The 16,087-nt window shown below is 39.8% G+C and overlaps 1 protein-coding gene across 1 annotated transcript in view; it reads right to left on the bottom strand.

Annotated features, from left to right (window-relative positions):
• LOC130100290 (titin-like) overlaps positions 1–16,087 on the bottom strand; it is a 118,718-nt gene that overhangs the window by 63,396 nt on the left and 39,235 nt on the right. Inside the window, exons 56-97 of the mRNA XM_056265676.1 lie at positions 15,913–16,081; positions 15,551–15,817; positions 14,912–15,178; positions 14,511–14,789; positions 14,008–14,416; positions 13,803–13,927; positions 13,442–13,708; positions 13,091–13,360; positions 12,714–13,013; positions 11,945–12,247; positions 11,671–11,858; positions 11,446–11,560; positions 11,065–11,349; positions 10,833–10,984; positions 10,602–10,749; positions 10,290–10,467; positions 10,050–10,171; positions 9,683–9,970; positions 9,283–9,579; positions 9,008–9,194; positions 8,808–8,923; positions 8,424–8,723; positions 7,594–7,893; positions 7,345–7,450; positions 7,043–7,239; positions 6,636–6,941; positions 6,246–6,524; positions 5,842–6,141; positions 5,425–5,727; positions 4,922–5,302; positions 4,528–4,830; positions 4,145–4,444; positions 3,564–3,860; positions 3,102–3,386; positions 2,702–2,995; positions 2,293–2,592; positions 1,869–2,177; positions 1,487–1,677; positions 951–1,380; positions 558–866; positions 263–444; positions 52–181 (exon numbers count right to left, since the gene is read on the bottom strand). Of these exons, the coding sequence (XP_056121651.1) occupies positions 52–181; positions 263–444; positions 558–866; positions 951–1,380; positions 1,487–1,677; positions 1,869–2,177; positions 2,293–2,592; positions 2,702–2,995; positions 3,102–3,386; positions 3,564–3,860; positions 4,145–4,444; positions 4,528–4,830; positions 4,922–5,302; positions 5,425–5,727; positions 5,842–6,141; positions 6,246–6,524; positions 6,636–6,941; positions 7,043–7,239; positions 7,345–7,450; positions 7,594–7,893; positions 8,424–8,723; positions 8,808–8,923; positions 9,008–9,194; positions 9,283–9,579; positions 9,683–9,970; positions 10,050–10,171; positions 10,290–10,467; positions 10,602–10,749; positions 10,833–10,984; positions 11,065–11,349; positions 11,446–11,560; positions 11,671–11,858; positions 11,945–12,247; positions 12,714–13,013; positions 13,091–13,360; positions 13,442–13,708; positions 13,803–13,927; positions 14,008–14,416; positions 14,511–14,789; positions 14,912–15,178; positions 15,551–15,817; positions 15,913–16,081 (10,534 nt within the window). The remainder of the gene's footprint in view (positions 1–51; positions 182–262; positions 445–557; positions 867–950; positions 1,381–1,486; positions 1,678–1,868; positions 2,178–2,292; positions 2,593–2,701; positions 2,996–3,101; positions 3,387–3,563; positions 3,861–4,144; positions 4,445–4,527; positions 4,831–4,921; positions 5,303–5,424; positions 5,728–5,841; positions 6,142–6,245; positions 6,525–6,635; positions 6,942–7,042; positions 7,240–7,344; positions 7,451–7,593; positions 7,894–8,423; positions 8,724–8,807; positions 8,924–9,007; positions 9,195–9,282; positions 9,580–9,682; positions 9,971–10,049; positions 10,172–10,289; positions 10,468–10,601; positions 10,750–10,832; positions 10,985–11,064; positions 11,350–11,445; positions 11,561–11,670; positions 11,859–11,944; positions 12,248–12,713; positions 13,014–13,090; positions 13,361–13,441; positions 13,709–13,802; positions 13,928–14,007; positions 14,417–14,510; positions 14,790–14,911; positions 15,179–15,550; positions 15,818–15,912; positions 16,082–16,087) is intronic.

The raw sequence follows: 16,087 nt of genomic DNA, 5'->3' as shown, positions 1-16,087 counted from the left end.
TATATCAGGTTTTGATGTTTTCATGATTTTAGGGATTTCGAATATGCTTACCAAGTACATTCACGCGCACTTTAACTATTTTAGTGCCAGCCTGGTTGTTGGCAGTGATGATATATCGCCCAGAGTGGTTTAATTTACATTCAGGGATTGTCACTACTGATGTTGTATCACTGGATGATACCTGCAGAGTTTAAATGTAAAATGTATTAGTTTGTTTGGACTAAACAAACTGAGTGTTTTGAAGAAATATGAATTATCCTACTTCGGAATCCTCTGGCAGAGTGTGACGCTCATTCTTTTTCTCTGTTGGAGCGGTTCCATTAAAGTCCCATGTCACATTCGGAACAGGTTTGCCGGAGATGGTGGCTGGAATCTTGATGGTTGTTCCAGCACGACAATTCAGAAGTTCATGAGTTGTGACCTCCAATGTAATGACAGGTTCCTCTGTGAACATGTTGGGTAACACATATATCTTTAATCATATATAACTTTCTACATGTATGTATTAAATATTATTCTATATTATTGTAACACATGTACACAAAAGTAAGACTTACCCAGAATATCCTGTACAATGATATCAGAAGTTCTTTGACTTGGCTCAGATTCACCAGCAGCATTTACAGCAACAATCCTGAACCTGCATTTCTTATTCTCTTTAAGCCCTGACACAGTGTATGAATTACTCAGGATCAGCTTCTCCGGTGTATTGATCCTTCTCCACTCATGTGAACCCTCATCCTGAACTTCAACAATGTAACCCTTTATTGGACTTCCTCCATCTTTTTCTGGTGGGGTCCAAGAAAGGGTCACGCTGCTTGTTGATTTGTCTGTTACTACAGGTGCTGGTGGTTGACCTGGTGGGTCTACAAGTAACATTTAAGAAAGTTTTATTCATCAGGAACTGGAATTCATAAACATATCAACACATTAATATCAATATTACTTACTTCTTGGATCAACCGCAAACACGCATTCTGTTGCTTCACTTGGAGGTCCAACGCCAGCTGCATTCTGAGCCATAACACGGAACTTGTACTCGGCACCCTCAATAAGGTGGAGCACATTGTATTCCAGGCCCTTGACTGCTGGTTTTGTTACTGGAGCTCTGTTAACACGACTCCAGTATACAGCACCTCTCTCTCTCTTTTCAAGCCAGTACCCTTGAATAGTTGAGCCACCATTGTCTTTTGGAGGCTCCCAAGTGACCACCATGGATGAGCAGGTGTGTTTAATAATCCTTGGCCTCTGGGGTGGCCCGGGAAGACCAAATGGATCTTTGAGTACAACCTTTTCTGATTCACAACCATCGCTGACCCCATATTTGTTCTCAGCTTTGATCTGGAACTGGTAATTACCATAGGCCTCCAACTTGTACACCTTCAGAATGGGATGAAAAAAAAACATTTAGAGCATTTATAAGCACATATCAGAGTTTCATTCTAGAACTGTCTCATAATAATATGTATTAACAACATGTATTAACCCCATAACGTCTGTCTATAATGCAGCATGTCAGCTGTTCCCAGTCAGACTTCTTTTTACTGGCATCTCTCTTCTCAATGATGTAGTTAGTGAGGTCACTTCCACCATTGTCCTCTGGAGCATCCCAGGTAAGGTAGCAAGACTCAGCTTTGATGTCAGACACCACAATGTTTCTTGGTGGCAAAGGGCGATCTAGGAAAAGAACACCACAGTTATCATAAAGATAATCTTGTAACAGAACTGTTGAAAATAAAGAGTTGTCCCCTACATAACTTAACTACAGGAAAAAGTACTGTGTCAATTTCAACACCCAATACTACTTCCCATGTGGTGGAAAATCAATGAGCTTAAGTAAAAGTATTGAATAACATTTAAAGGCTTACCCAAGATATCCACACGGATTGTGCGTTGACCTACTCCACGGGTATTTGTGGCAGTTAACTTGTATATGCCTGTGTCTTGTCTTACAGTTTCAGGAATACCAATTTTGGTGTTGATAGTTTGTCTGTTAATCTCCTCTGATTCCAACATCATTGTCTCAGTGGGTTGGTCAATAACTACTCCATTCTTTGTCCACTCAAATGTAGGCAAGGGTAGGCCAAAAATGTCAGCAGGAATTTCAATAGCTGCTCCTTTCTTGACAATAATGGCATCATTTTTAAAGAATTTCAACCACTTAACAGTTGGTGAATCTAAAATAGAGGAAAAAAATCAATGAAAATGTTAAGGCATGGTTTTTATTAGCAAACTACAACTACATGCGTTCAGAATTGGTCAATGATTTATATTATAAGGAGTGATACATACGTTCGTCATCCTGAATATTGACACTGATTGGTTTGGATGGTTCTCCATCACCAACCTCATTGACAGCTTTCACTCTGAAGTCGTACATCATGTTCTCAGACAAATTTTCCAGAGTGATGGTGAGGTCTTTGCAGAGTTGACGGTTGGCAACATCAAATTCATTGCTGTCTTGTCTCATCTTTTCAATATAGTAGCCTCGGATTGGAGAACCGCCATCACTACGAGGAGGTTCCCAAGTCAAAGTAATAGTGTTATTGGTCCTTTCCGTATAGTGCAATTTCTCTGGGGCAGATGGAACTCCTAAAATTTCAAGAAAGTCAAAAGTTCATAAAGTCAAAAATATAAAAATATGTTCAAATATATTTTCATATACAAGATATAAATTCACTATATATTCAGTTGTATTTACCTTTGGGATCCACTGCTAAAACAGGTCCAAGGTCAACAGGAGCCCCAAGGCCATACTTGTTCCTTGCAACTACACGGAACATGTATTCTTCTCCAACAAGCAGACCAACAATGTCACATTTGCAACTGGCGACTTCCAGGGGTTGTCTGTAAATGTGCATTTTGGCATCCTTTCTCTCAACAACATAGCCCATTATGTCACTTCCACCATTATCCAGAGGATCTGACCAGGTGAATGAAATCATCTTCTTGCTCACATGAACTGTCTTAAGATCCACCACTGGTCCGGGAACATCTTGTGTCCAAACACACACACACACACACACAGAACATATCCCACATTTCAGAATGAAAAAATTAAACAATTTTCTGAAACTTAAAAAAAAAAAATTTGTACTTACCCATCACATCCACCTTAACAGAGGCAGACTTGGTTCCACTGGGGTTGGTGCCTGTGATCTGGTATATGCCATGGTCAGTTCTCAAAGCATTTTTGATGCTTAAAGTGCTGTTCTTTACTTCTGTCTCAATAACTACATGCTCCTTGTCTGGCTCTGCATCATCCTTTGTCCACTTAACTTCTGGTACAGGTCGCCCAGTAACAACAGCAGGGAGACGCAATGTTTCTCCAGCTCTAATGATGACTCCATTCCTTACAGAGATATCAAACTCAACCCCTGGTGACTCTGTTAAATCAATGCAGATTTAAATATTTGATTATAATCGCTCAAATGTGTGTTAAATAATCTTGAGTAACAGCTTAATTTAGGTTGACTGCTTGAAAAAGATTTTTTAGAACTTCAGATCCTCTTTGCACTCTATTTGTAGAAAATGTCAAGTTTTCCGTAAGTTTTTCGACATACCTTCAGGTTCTTTGGCCTGAACAGGTTCAGTCATGCCTGGGGCTCCATGTCCTGCATCATTTACAGCATACACACGAAGGTAATAATCAGCTCCTTCAGTCAGTCCAGTCACGGTGTACTTGCGGTCTTTGCATCTAAACTCAGTGCAGCGGACCCAATCCTTCTCTCCAACCAGACAGCGCTCAATATGATATCCAAGGATTTCTCCACCACCGTTGTACAAGGGAGGTATCCAACTGATATCAATAGTAGTATTTGTGACATCAACAATTTTTGGTACAGGTGGACCAGGTGGCACTGCAAAAATAGTTAAATTTTCATCATTTAAATCCATTTAGTATAAATCATGAGTTTCAATGCAGGTTGACAAAGAATCTGCTATTTTTTGAGTAAAGCCCACTGTTGCATAAATTTACACAGTTAATATCATCTATACAAACTACCAAAACAAATAATTACAGCTTAAAACAAAGGGAATAAATGTGTTGATAATGCAAAGAATATTAAACTAATTACAATTAAATATTTAAATCAATTGACAGCCATACTTTTAATGTTTAGTTTTCATTTGCTACACTTACAGATTGCATCCATTGCAGTTTGAGGGTCAGTTGGTACACTGAATTCTCCTGGGCCAGCAAGATTTTCGGCACAGACCCTAAAGACGTAAACAAGGCCTTCCATAAGACCCTCAACCTTAACTGTCAGTGCACTAAGAAGATTGGCGTTTACTCTGATCCAATATTTGCTGTTGACTTCACGTCTCTCAACCCAATAGCCCAAGACAGGGCTACCATTGTCCTTTGGCTCATGCCAGCTGAGGGCAACTGTGCTGGAGGTGACCTCTCCAATTCTTGGCATGTTGGGAGCATCAGGTGGTTCTGAAAAACAATAATGAAAAAACTCAAATAAACTATAATATAAGCCAACTACTGTTCAAAGTATAGCTAAAATATAACTTTACCAAATTGATTCTTCGCAATAAGTGGTTCAGAGTAGCATGGATGTCCACAGCCAAACTTGTTTTCAGCTGTGACTCTGAAGATGTACTCCTTTCCTTCAATAAGCTTGGTCACAGGGTAACTGTATCCCTTGTGAGTCGAGGTCACAGTTACCCAACCAATTTCATCTGTTGTGTTGTCTTTCTTTTCCAGTATGTAGTTGATGATCTCACTGCCGCCATCATCAAGAGGTGCATCCCAAGTGCAAACAACAGAGATGTTCCTGATCTCATCAAACCTAAAGTTTACAGGGGGGCCAGGCTTATCTGTAAGTTATAAAAGGCAGAAATGTTAATACATCATTTTTGTTGTTAAATGCTTAAGGAGATACCCATAGTAGTTTCAAAAATAACATACCAAGAACATTGACGTCACAAGATGCTGTTGCAAAACCATGGGTATTCTCAACTCTAATAGTGAAATTTCCATGGTCAGATCTGATGGCATCACGCACCATCAGAGCAGTCTCACTGCTTTTGGTCTGGTCAAATGACAGGCGATCTAAAAGTGGTGGATGGAATTCTTCTTCAGGTTCAGGCTGCACAGACTTCTTCTTTTTCTTCTTCACAATTTCTGGTTTCTTCTTAGCTGGCGGCTGCTTGACATTCTCATCATTTCTGAGCCATGTTACAGTTGGGTAGGGAGATCCAGATATGTAAGCATCCAATCTAATCTCCTCTCCCTTTTTGATACTGAGGCCAGATGCAATACGGGCATGAAGTGATACCTTTGGTGGTTCTGAAGCAGAAAATGTAATAAAGATTTTTTTAAAATTGACATTTAATGTTTTATTTGACATAAAAAAAAGTTTTTATACTCAAAGTAGAGGTGTAACAGATTTTGATTTGTTTTTAACATACCAACAGGATCAGCAGCCTTAATCAGTGGTGTACTGCGAGATGGGTCACTTGCTCCTGCAATGTTCTCTGCACGGACACGGAACTGGTATTCTTTTCCTTCTGTCAAGCCAGTGACAGTGTAGGAGAAACCAGGTACCAGATTTGGAACGCATCTCTCAAATCTGTCACCATCTTTTTCAATCTTCTCAAGAATGTACCCTGTGATTGGGCATCCACCATCATATGGTGGTGCCATCCAAGTAACAGTAATTGAATTTGAGGTGGGATTGTGTCCCTCAACCTCAATTGGTGGGTCTGGATGTTCTGTAATATAATAATAATAGTAATAATAATGATAATAGAAAAAAGAACGACAAACATGACCAGAGAGAGAGTGTACATAAAATAAAAATTAATAAAAATAAAATGTATACTTACGTTTTTGTTCTTCTGTTAAAACAGGATTGCGGAGTTCAAGAAACTCGCCACACCCAATTTTGTTAACAGCCTTGACTCTGAAGTAATATTCACCATTGAGCATAAGATCTTTGACCAGAAAGCTTAAAACATTGTCACCCGACATCACAGGCAAAAATGTCTTCTTCTGAGCTTCCCTACGCTCTAGAACATAGTGCAAGATTGGGCTACCACCATCACTCTCTGGAGGTTCCCAGGAGATTTTGCAAGAGTTCTTGGTGACCTCACTCGGAGAGATGTCCTTACATTGTCCAGGCAGGCCTTTTAATGAAAAATATAATGAGCCATTAAGCTTTATTTTTAAGCAGAAGTATGATAAGTGTGAATCAGTTAAACCCAATTTATATAGTTACACAGTTTCTTACCGATTACGTTTACGTTGATTGTGCCAGTTACTGAACCCAGACCATTCACGAGAGTAACAGTGTACACGCCAGCATCTTCATGTTTACACTTGAGAAGCTCCAGGTGAACACGATTAAGTTCACATGTCAATGTCAGTCTGTCTTCAGTCTTTAATTCAGTGTCACCCTTTTTCCAGACCATTGATGGTTTCGGAATTGCTCTGTATGGGATTTTTATATTCATCTTCTCACCCTCAACAACTACAATATCTTGAGTCTCGAGATCCATGGTTGGTGCACCTTTAAAATATTGAAAAATGTATTAAATACCAGTATCAGACCAGTGGGGGAAAAAAATAAGTACCCCACACACACACTTTCATTCACAGTTAATAATTTAATAGTCCTTACTGTCAGGGTCTTTGGCAAAGACACCATCTGAAATTTTAGAGGGATCACTGACTCCAATAGCATTGATAGCCCGAACTCTCAAAACATATTTTTTCTCAGGAATGATGCCTTCCTCAGCCTTAAACCTAAGCTCTTTGACAGGACGGGCATTAATCCTCATCCACTTCTCAGTTCCAGCTTCAGACAGCTCAACATGGTAGCCTGTGACTGGACTTCCTCCATTCTTTTCTGGAGCTTTCCATGTAATGTTGATGTGCTCTCTGCTGGCATCAACAATCTGGACTTCAATTGGGGGAGAAGGTGGACCTAAAAAACAACAACACATAAATCAATACATATTATGTGGTGTACATAATCATCTATCACTACTTGAGCATGCTATGTAATTATGCATTAACTAAACATACTTATGGGATCCTCAATGACCATGAAAACAGTAGGTTCACTCGGGTGGCCAACTCCAGCTTCATTCTCAGCACGGACCTGGAACTGCACCTCACTGCCCTCATCAACATCAGTCACCCTGTACTTGCATTCAGGGTCAGATGTCTTTCCAGACTTTACCCAGCGTGTGCCTAACTTCTCTTTCCTCTCAATAACATACCTATTAAAAGAACGATTCATGAGACAATTGTTTTGCTTTGAACACCACGTGCAAACACATAATTTTGTTTGCATTTAACAAAACCAATGTAAAATTTGTCCATACTTGGTGATGGGTCTTCCACCATCACTGTTGGGTGGCTCCCATTTCAGGTCAACATGTCTCTTGGACACCTCTACAACAGTCAACGCGTAGGGTGGTCCAGGGGTTGCTAGAGAGGACATAAATGACACATTAAAAAAAATAATAATAATATGTGTGTATATATATATATATATATGTGTATGTATATATTGTATAATGTATATATTATTATATTAAAACATATTATATATGACATGTAGTTCAACTTACTGAAAGTATCCTTGGCCAAAACAGAGTCCTCTAGTTCACTGAACTCGCTTACTCCAACTGCATTCTCAGCAGCAACACGGAACACATAGAGAGAGCCTTCATTAAGTGGAGTGACAGTATACTTGGTATCTTTTACTGTGGTGTCCACGGCCTGCCAGGCCCTGCGTCTGACGTCTCTCTTCTCAACAACATAGTTGGTGATCGGAGAGCCACCATCACTATCTGGTTCAGTCCACTTCAGGTCACAGTTGATTTTAGTAATGTTAACCACCTCAAGCCAACGTGGGGCATTTGGAGGATCTGGTCAAATTAGAATGACAAAAATAATATTATTATCATCATTGCAGTTGAATATAAAAATAAGAGAATGCATCATTTGAAAACTGGGGTTTGAAAACTTGGTTCAATGCAATTAGACTTTTATATCTTTATATAAACAATAATATTTACATTGACAATGGACATTGATCAGGTTTACGATTAATATTCTGGTCATTATTTAGAAAAACATATTTACATGCTTCAACTCGTACTGTGCACAGTGCTGCTGTGCATTTTAAATCAACTCAAGTTATGGCATTGACATATACATATTTATACATAATTAGAATATGACTAAATTCTGATATTGGATTTTTAATGAGCATGTAACTTGGTCAATACTTTGTTACGCAGTCCAAAAATACAATTAAATGTCATGCTTATTGATATATCTAGATACTGATATCTAGATATATTCCTGATATGATATGATCTTGATATATAATTGTTGACTATAATGACCATAATGTTTAGACAAATCAGTTTTCAAACTGTCTGTCAACACTTACAAAGTCTCTCTTTGCATACAACAGGGTCACTTGGATCACTGGGTTCACTCTCTCCAGCAATATTGATGGCCTTGATTCTAAATGAATACTCTTGCTTCTCCATCAGACCCTTCAATAAATGCTCGGTTGTTGGTACATCCTCAGCTACACGAACCCATTCCTCAGTTCCACTCTTTTGAAGCTCAATTATGTAGGACTCAATCTTAGCACCGCCATCATGCTCAGGCCTGGTCCACTGCAGGTGTGCTGAAGTCTTGGCAATGTCTTTGATGAATGGTTTCCCAGGAGCCCAAGGAGGATCTAAAACAACAACATTTGAAATTCATGACTTTAAATTTTAATTATTTAATTGCCTCAACGTTGGAAAATAAAACTATAACTTACCAATTGGATCTTTAATCAAAACTGGGTCAGTCTCAGCACTTGGCTTTCCTGGTCCAGCAAGATTCTCAGCCAAAACACGGAACCTGTACTTCTTCTTTGTTGGCAAACCTTTCACCCTTAAAAGGTAACCTTATTTTGAGAATTTCTTTTACCCTTCCTTTACCTTTTAAATGCAGACACAATGAAAACAATTATCCTACCTGTATGTTGTGTCCTTAATTGGAAGCTTGTTACACCTGATCCATTTGTCAGTCTCAGGATCAAACCTCTCAACCCAGTAACCAGTGATGGGGCTTCCACCATCTTCATCAGGCTCATACCAAGTTAGAGTTACAGCATCCTTTGTGATATCAGAAGGCTGAACCCTGGTTGGTTCCCCAGGAGTATCTGAGTGACAAAGATAATTAATTTAGTAAATAAGGTGAGATAAAGAAACTTATGTGAAAATGTATAATATAGTGACATGTACACTTACCAAATGAATACTTTGCAACGATAGGCACATGCTCTGCAGGAGTCCCAATGCCATATTGGTTCTCAGCAGACACCCTGAAGACATATTCCTTCATAGATACCAGTTTGCAAGCTTTGAAAGCAGTTTGTTTTATTGTAGCAGACAGTTTCTGCCACTCTTCTTTATCTGTGGGTCTCATCTCAACAATGTAATTGGTTATTGGAGAGCCACCATCATCTCTGGGGGCATTCCAGGCCAGACAGCAGGATTCATTGGTGATTTCAGAGATATCAAAAGCAGCCGGAGGACCAGGTTTGTCTGTTTTTTAACACGATGAAAAGAAATTAATAAATACAATTACTACCAATTTTTTTCTATTGCATTATGCTGAAATTACAGATTATGTAAAGCAACACCCTACCAAGAATGTTGACATCAACCGTTGCAGTGGCACGGCCACTTGTATTGACAGCCTCAATGATATAGGTCGCTGTGTCAGATCTGGTTGTGTTTGCAATGGAAAGTGTTGAATGGCCAGGTTTTGTGTCAATGCTTATCCTATCCTCTGGTTTCAGGACAAGGTCAGCCTTTGTCCATTTTACTCTTGGCTCTGGCTTGCCAAGCACATCAGCAGGCAGGTCAATCTTAGTTCCAGCCCTGGCAGTCAAGCCTGCAAGAAGCTTCGCATCCAGCTGGATCTCTGGTGGCTCTGTAATAAAATAAAAATGTGAATATAGCGGATTCTAACTACTATTTAACTATTTTATCAGTGAATCTTGATCACTAACCTTTAGGATCCACAGCAAGGATCTCGTCTGTAGCCTTGCATGGTCGGCTGGCTCCAAGTCTGTTCACCGCTCTCACGCGATAGGCATACCATTGACCTTCAATAAGACCAGTCACCTGGAACCTGGGATATGTGTAATGAGACAGATTACAGATGTATCTGAATAATTATAAAAAACAATTATATGATTTAGTTACAGTATATTCCACTACGGGGATGCTCGTGAAGAATCATTACTCACTTAAGCTCAGGTATGGGATCTCCACAGGCTTCCCATTTGTCAGTGCCACGCTGACATTTATCAACAATGTAGCCCTTAACAGCAGCACCACCATCATATCTGGGAGTTTCCCAAAGCAGAAAGATGCTCTTTGCTGATTTGTCCCTCCATTTCAGGTTTTCAGGAGGATCAGGCACAGCTGTATTTCAAACAAGATTCATACACTGTCGTACTGTTCTTTATTTCATAACCCTCAAACTAATGGAATGATATTGTCAACACAGAATGATATTAAGTATTATAAAAACATTATGCCTGTGTGTTAAGACTTACTGGCTGGGGAGGACACATTCACAGGTTCATCAATGTATGCTGGCTCTCCTGGTCCACATTTGTTGCAAGCAATAACACTGAACAAGTACTCTTTGCCCTCAATGACATCTGTGACAGTGTACTCAAGGTCCTGTACGCCTGACATCACCTGAAGTGTAGATGTTGTTAGAACCTAAATGTTTCACTGAGTGTACAAATAGTGTTAACAAGTAACTGTTAAAAACACCTCACCTTGACCCAGGTCTTGCGGGAAACCTCTCTTTTCTCAATATTGTACCCACTTACAGGGCTGCCTCCATCATACTCTGGTGCTTCCCACATTAGATGCACATGATGTCTGGTCACCTCTGCAACTTTGAAGTCTTTGGGTGCACTTGGACATGCTGAAAGATGTAAAAATAGGATTGTACATAAATTGTTGTGCAAAACCAAAAACAAGATATTAAAATGAAAATTTGCATACCAATAACATTGACTTCGATCTCTCCAGATATGGTTGTCACATCATTCTCCAGTTGTAAGGTATATGTTCCCTTGTCTGGACGCACACTTGGCGCAACAACCAGTTCGGTGAATGTAGGCTTTGTGACCATGGAAACACGGTCACCTGTGGTGAGCTCTTTGTCATCAAATGTCCACTTGGGTTTAGGCATAGGATATCCCGTAATGGGAACTCGGATGGTAAGAGCATTGGGGACAATGACCTCCAGACCATTTTTAAAACCACTGAGGTCTATGGTGGGACCCACTAAGGACGGAAACATAAAATGAAAAAGCAGTTAAAATAATGTGTGTGTATTTCATCTGTGTTTTAGGGGATATGGCTAAAGTTGAAATAGTTTACCATGAGGGTCATCGGCTAAAAGTGGCCCAATTGCATCAGCTGGATCAGACACCCCGGCAGCATTTTCTGCACAAACTCTGTAGTGATATTTCTGACCAAACTTCAGACCAGAAACCTTAATATAGGATATTAGACACACAAATTAACACATTATAAAACAAAATAATCCTTTAATAAGATAATAAATTAGTCTTGTTAAATTCAAAATGAGTCAAGATGACATACCCTGTAGTAAAGGTCAGGGCAAAGTCTAGCGTTACATCTCAGCCACTTGTCAGTGCCATCTTCACACTTCTCAATGATGTAGCCTGTAATCATGCTGCCTCCATTGCTGATGGGCGTTTCCCATGACAGCTGCACTGAGTCTTTGGTCTGATTTGTGTAGTTGAAGTTCAGAGGTGGACTTGGCCTCTCTGTGATAGGAAACAAAATTGAAAGTTTGACTCTGGGTTTTGCAACAACTCAAGACATAATGAAAAAAAATATAAACCCTACGAACCAATGGGATCCATAATCTTCACCGGATCTGTGGCAGCGCTTGGCTGGCCAATTCCAGCTTTGTTCTCAGCTCTGACCCTGAAGATGTACTCCTTGTTTTCAACAACATCACTGAGTGTGGCTGTGCGATCCTCAGCTTTGACCACCATAGCAGGCTCCCATTTTAGAGAGGTTCTGTCACGGAGTTCAATGATATAAGATGTGATCTCAGATCCTCCATCAAAGAGTGGTGGTTCCCAAGACACAGTGGCACCTAACCTATTGACAACTCCAACCATAACCTTTTGAGGTGCATCAGGCACATCTGTTAGAAGCAGAAGAATGAATAAAAATATTTTAAAGAAAATCTTTGATTAGTTGTTACAGTCTCAACTCTTACCACACAATCCGCTTGTTAAGTCGTTATGTAAGGATGTACTGTTTCTGGGTCCAAGCTTCTACTCAGTTCAATTGAAAATATCATTTCAACAGCCATTCGTGAGCACCTTTTATTCATATCACACATTTAAGCTAAGATTTTAAAAACTCACAGTGTACACTACAGTCTCAAGGCTGACAGCATCCCGGACACCAATATTTCAACGATTTATAAAAAGATGAATCATTATCTGGTCATCTGAGATTTCGGCATGGAGATAAGGTTAGGAGCATGATTTTTCTGTGTTATTAATACACACTGTGAGTGTATATTAACACAGTTTGTTGTTGTAAACAGTGGTGCATAACAGACTTAAAAAGCAAATGAAGAAATAAACTAAAGCATAGCTCACCAAATTTGTTTTTGGCTTGAACTGCCTCGTCTGTGGTAACGGTCTCTCCATTCCCAACTCTATTGCGAGCACATACACGGAAGAAATACATGTTGTCCCTCTGCAATCCACCAACACAATACTCTGGAATGTCAGCACGGTCCGTGGCCATTGTCCAGGTCTTGCGTTTGACATCTCGTCTCTCAACCACATAAGCCAAGATCTTGCTTCCGCCATCACTTTCCGGTTCCTCCCAAGCAAGGCTGACCTCACCATCAGCAGTGTCAACAACATGCAGGTTCTTCACAGGTCCCGGAACATCTACAAACAACACTTTTATTAGACATCTACAACATTTAAAATTGTCTGTACATCATCTAATTGAATTTCCTACTCACCAATTACATCCAGATTAATAAACGCCTCTCCTGTTCCATGTTTATTCTTTATGACAATCTTGTAACGACCCTGGTCTGACTTCTTTGGGTCCTTGAGCCTATACTCAGTTCGTTCATTAGATGTGTCAATGTTTTGCCCTGGTAGGCTGATGTCATTGTAAAACCATTCTGCCTCAGCACGAGGATAAGCATCGTAGGGAACCGTCATCACAAATGGCTTTCCAGCATCTGTTACAAGGTTCTGATCCGTGGTCTTGATCTTTGGAATAGCTGTAAGGAAAAGTACAGGACATTAAAAAATATGTTCCCTTTTATGAAAAACCAAATTGCATTAACACTCACACTTCCTACCTGCAAGCTCAAGCTTGGCTCTGGCATCCTTCTCCTTGGCAACTATTCTGTATTCTCCCTGATCACGGGGTCTGATCTCACAGACCTGAAGTCTATGAACTTTGCCCTCACTAATCATCTGGTATTTGTCACCCTGGACAATGACCATGTTGTTCCTCATCCATCTGACCTCAACTCTGTCTTTATTTAGTTCAGCCTCAAACACAATATCGGATCCTGGGGGCTCAAATACATCTGTGGGTGGTCTGACGATTTCCACTGGAATCTCTGTTGATGAAAGAAAAGAAAGATGCCATGAGCACATCAAATCGTTGCGTAATACGAACATGGATACCAGAAATTAGCTGTGAAAAAAAATTACCTTCAACAAAGAGACGTGCCCTTGATCTTTTATCTTCCACTCCACAGGCATATTCACATTCATCATCTGGTCTGCACTCTTTGACTACAAGCTTGCATTCTTTTCCATCTTTCTCCATATGATATCTAAGAAAAATCATGATATTAGCTAAAGTTTTCACATTATCACAAAGTACTTTTTCATAGTTTCATGGTTCAAACCTAACCTGGGTCCTTCTCTGATTTCACGTCCGTTCCTGGACCATTTAACATGGGCTTTTTCCTTTGACAATTTGCAAGTGAACTCAGCATCCTCAAACTCTGTGATGGTTTGGTCTCTGAGCTGAGAAGCGAAATCAGTGGGCGCCTCACTGATGACCAGTTCTCCTGTGGACTTATCAGAGCCAGCAACTACAGTGTATTCACCTTCATCTGCAAGGCTGCAGTCCTTAATGGTCAGAGTGTGCTTGTCCTTGTCAACACGATACAGAATACGCTTGCTGAAAGTGATCTCTTGACCGGCCTTCATCCACTGGACTGTCACATTTGGTCTATTCACTTTGCAAGTGAAAGTAATGGTCTTCTTTTCCTCTATTTCACAGTCCTCTAGTGGCTCAATGATCTTGATGGCTTCCTCTGTGAATGCAAAAAAAAACAAGTATAAACATTTTGCATATACTGCAGTCAAAATACACATGGTATAAAAGGTAGACATTTAATAATGGCACACCTAGTACGTTGATGTTAGCAGAACACTTGGCCTGTTCTCCGCGCTGGTTTGTCAGTGTAATGGTGTAACTGGCTTCATCTGTCTTTTCTGCAGCTTTGATTCTCAGAGAGAACACAGTGTCTCTCTGAACCATAACAAACTTGCTACTCTCAAACATTGTCTCACTGTTCTTCAGCCATTTGGCTTTAGCTCCCTCTGAGTTCACCTCACAGTTAAGAACAATCTCTTGTCCTTCCTTTACTTGGGCATCCTTGAGGGGAGTGATTATCCTCAGTTTTTCTAAGGAGACAAGCAAAAGTACCAGTTTTAGTCCAATTTAATATGATAATTAAAAGTTGAACATTTGGACCTCTTTTACAAAAACACATTACAGAAAAATATACTAAAAAATAAAAACTTACCAATCACCAACAAGTCTGCTGAAGCCTTTACAGAGCCAATGTGGGCAGTGAATGCACCGTCATCTTTTAGCTCACAGTTTTTGACAATGAGCGCCCTCCTCTTGCCATCAATGACAATTTCATACTTGTCATCAGTTGTAAGTTCTTTGTCTCCTTTGAACCATTTAACTTCATAATTTTCCTTAGACACTGAGCAAACAAACTCAGCCTTTTCACCTTCAATGGCCTCTTGGTTTTGGGGCCTAGCAATGAATTCAGCTGCCAATTCTAAAGCAATACAGGGAGACAATTTCAAGTAAATCAATGCCTAATTAAATTATCAGTGAGATTATTAAATGCATCAGGATTTCCACACCTTTTAATTAGTAAACTTTGACTTTTCCAGTCATTTGAGATTACTGGATATGGATTTGAAAAATAATTTTAAACAGAGTGAACTCACAAAAAGCATAGAAAATATTCTATAGCTTAGCATAAAAACATATATTCATTATATACATTTCTGTGTCTTTTCAAGGCCTGGAAATCACAGTTTAAAAATTCCCTACTTTTCTAGGTTTTCCTGACCATGGGAACCTTGAGCTTGCAGGATCTTTTATTATAACAGTGAGTTTGAAATAATCGAAGCTTAAAACGTACCACTGATCTTTAGAGTTGCTTTTGTTTCTGAAGCAGGCAGTTTGCAGTGGTACTCTCCAGCATCATCCATACGGAGGTCCTGTATGATGAGAATTCTCTTTCTCCCATCTGCAACATGTTCATATCTACCACCCTCAGGGATCTCCTGGTCACCCTTGTACCATGTAACCTCTGAACTGGGTTTAGAGACCTCACAAATCATCTTAATGCTGTCGGTTTCTGTGCCCTCAACATTGGATAGGTTCTTTGTAAATCTAGCTTCCTCCTCTGCAAGGCAAAAGGAATTGTTATTAATGTCTGTATTGTGATTGAGTGTTTGTAGAATTGATTGATTGTAGAATAATGACTGAAATAAAACTCACCGACAACTGTTAGCATTCCAGAGGATTTGGATGTTCTTGCGTCACATTCATATTCTGCCTCATCATCAAACATGGCCTTACTGATGATGAGAATACGCTGTAATCCCTTGGCAATAATCTCATACTTTTTGCCTTTCCTGATCTCAGCGCCATCTTTGAACCAGCGGACCTGTGC

Source organism: Rhinichthys klamathensis, unplaced genomic scaffold, assembly GCF_029890125.1.
Source record: "Rhinichthys klamathensis goyatoka isolate OS25496 unplaced genomic scaffold, OSU_Roscu_1.1 h1tg000237l_1, whole genome shotgun sequence".
In the NCBI taxonomy this organism is placed as follows: domain Eukaryota; kingdom Metazoa; phylum Chordata; class Actinopteri; order Cypriniformes; family Leuciscidae; genus Rhinichthys; species Rhinichthys klamathensis.
This window is presented reverse-complemented; position numbering and strand designations above follow the sequence as displayed.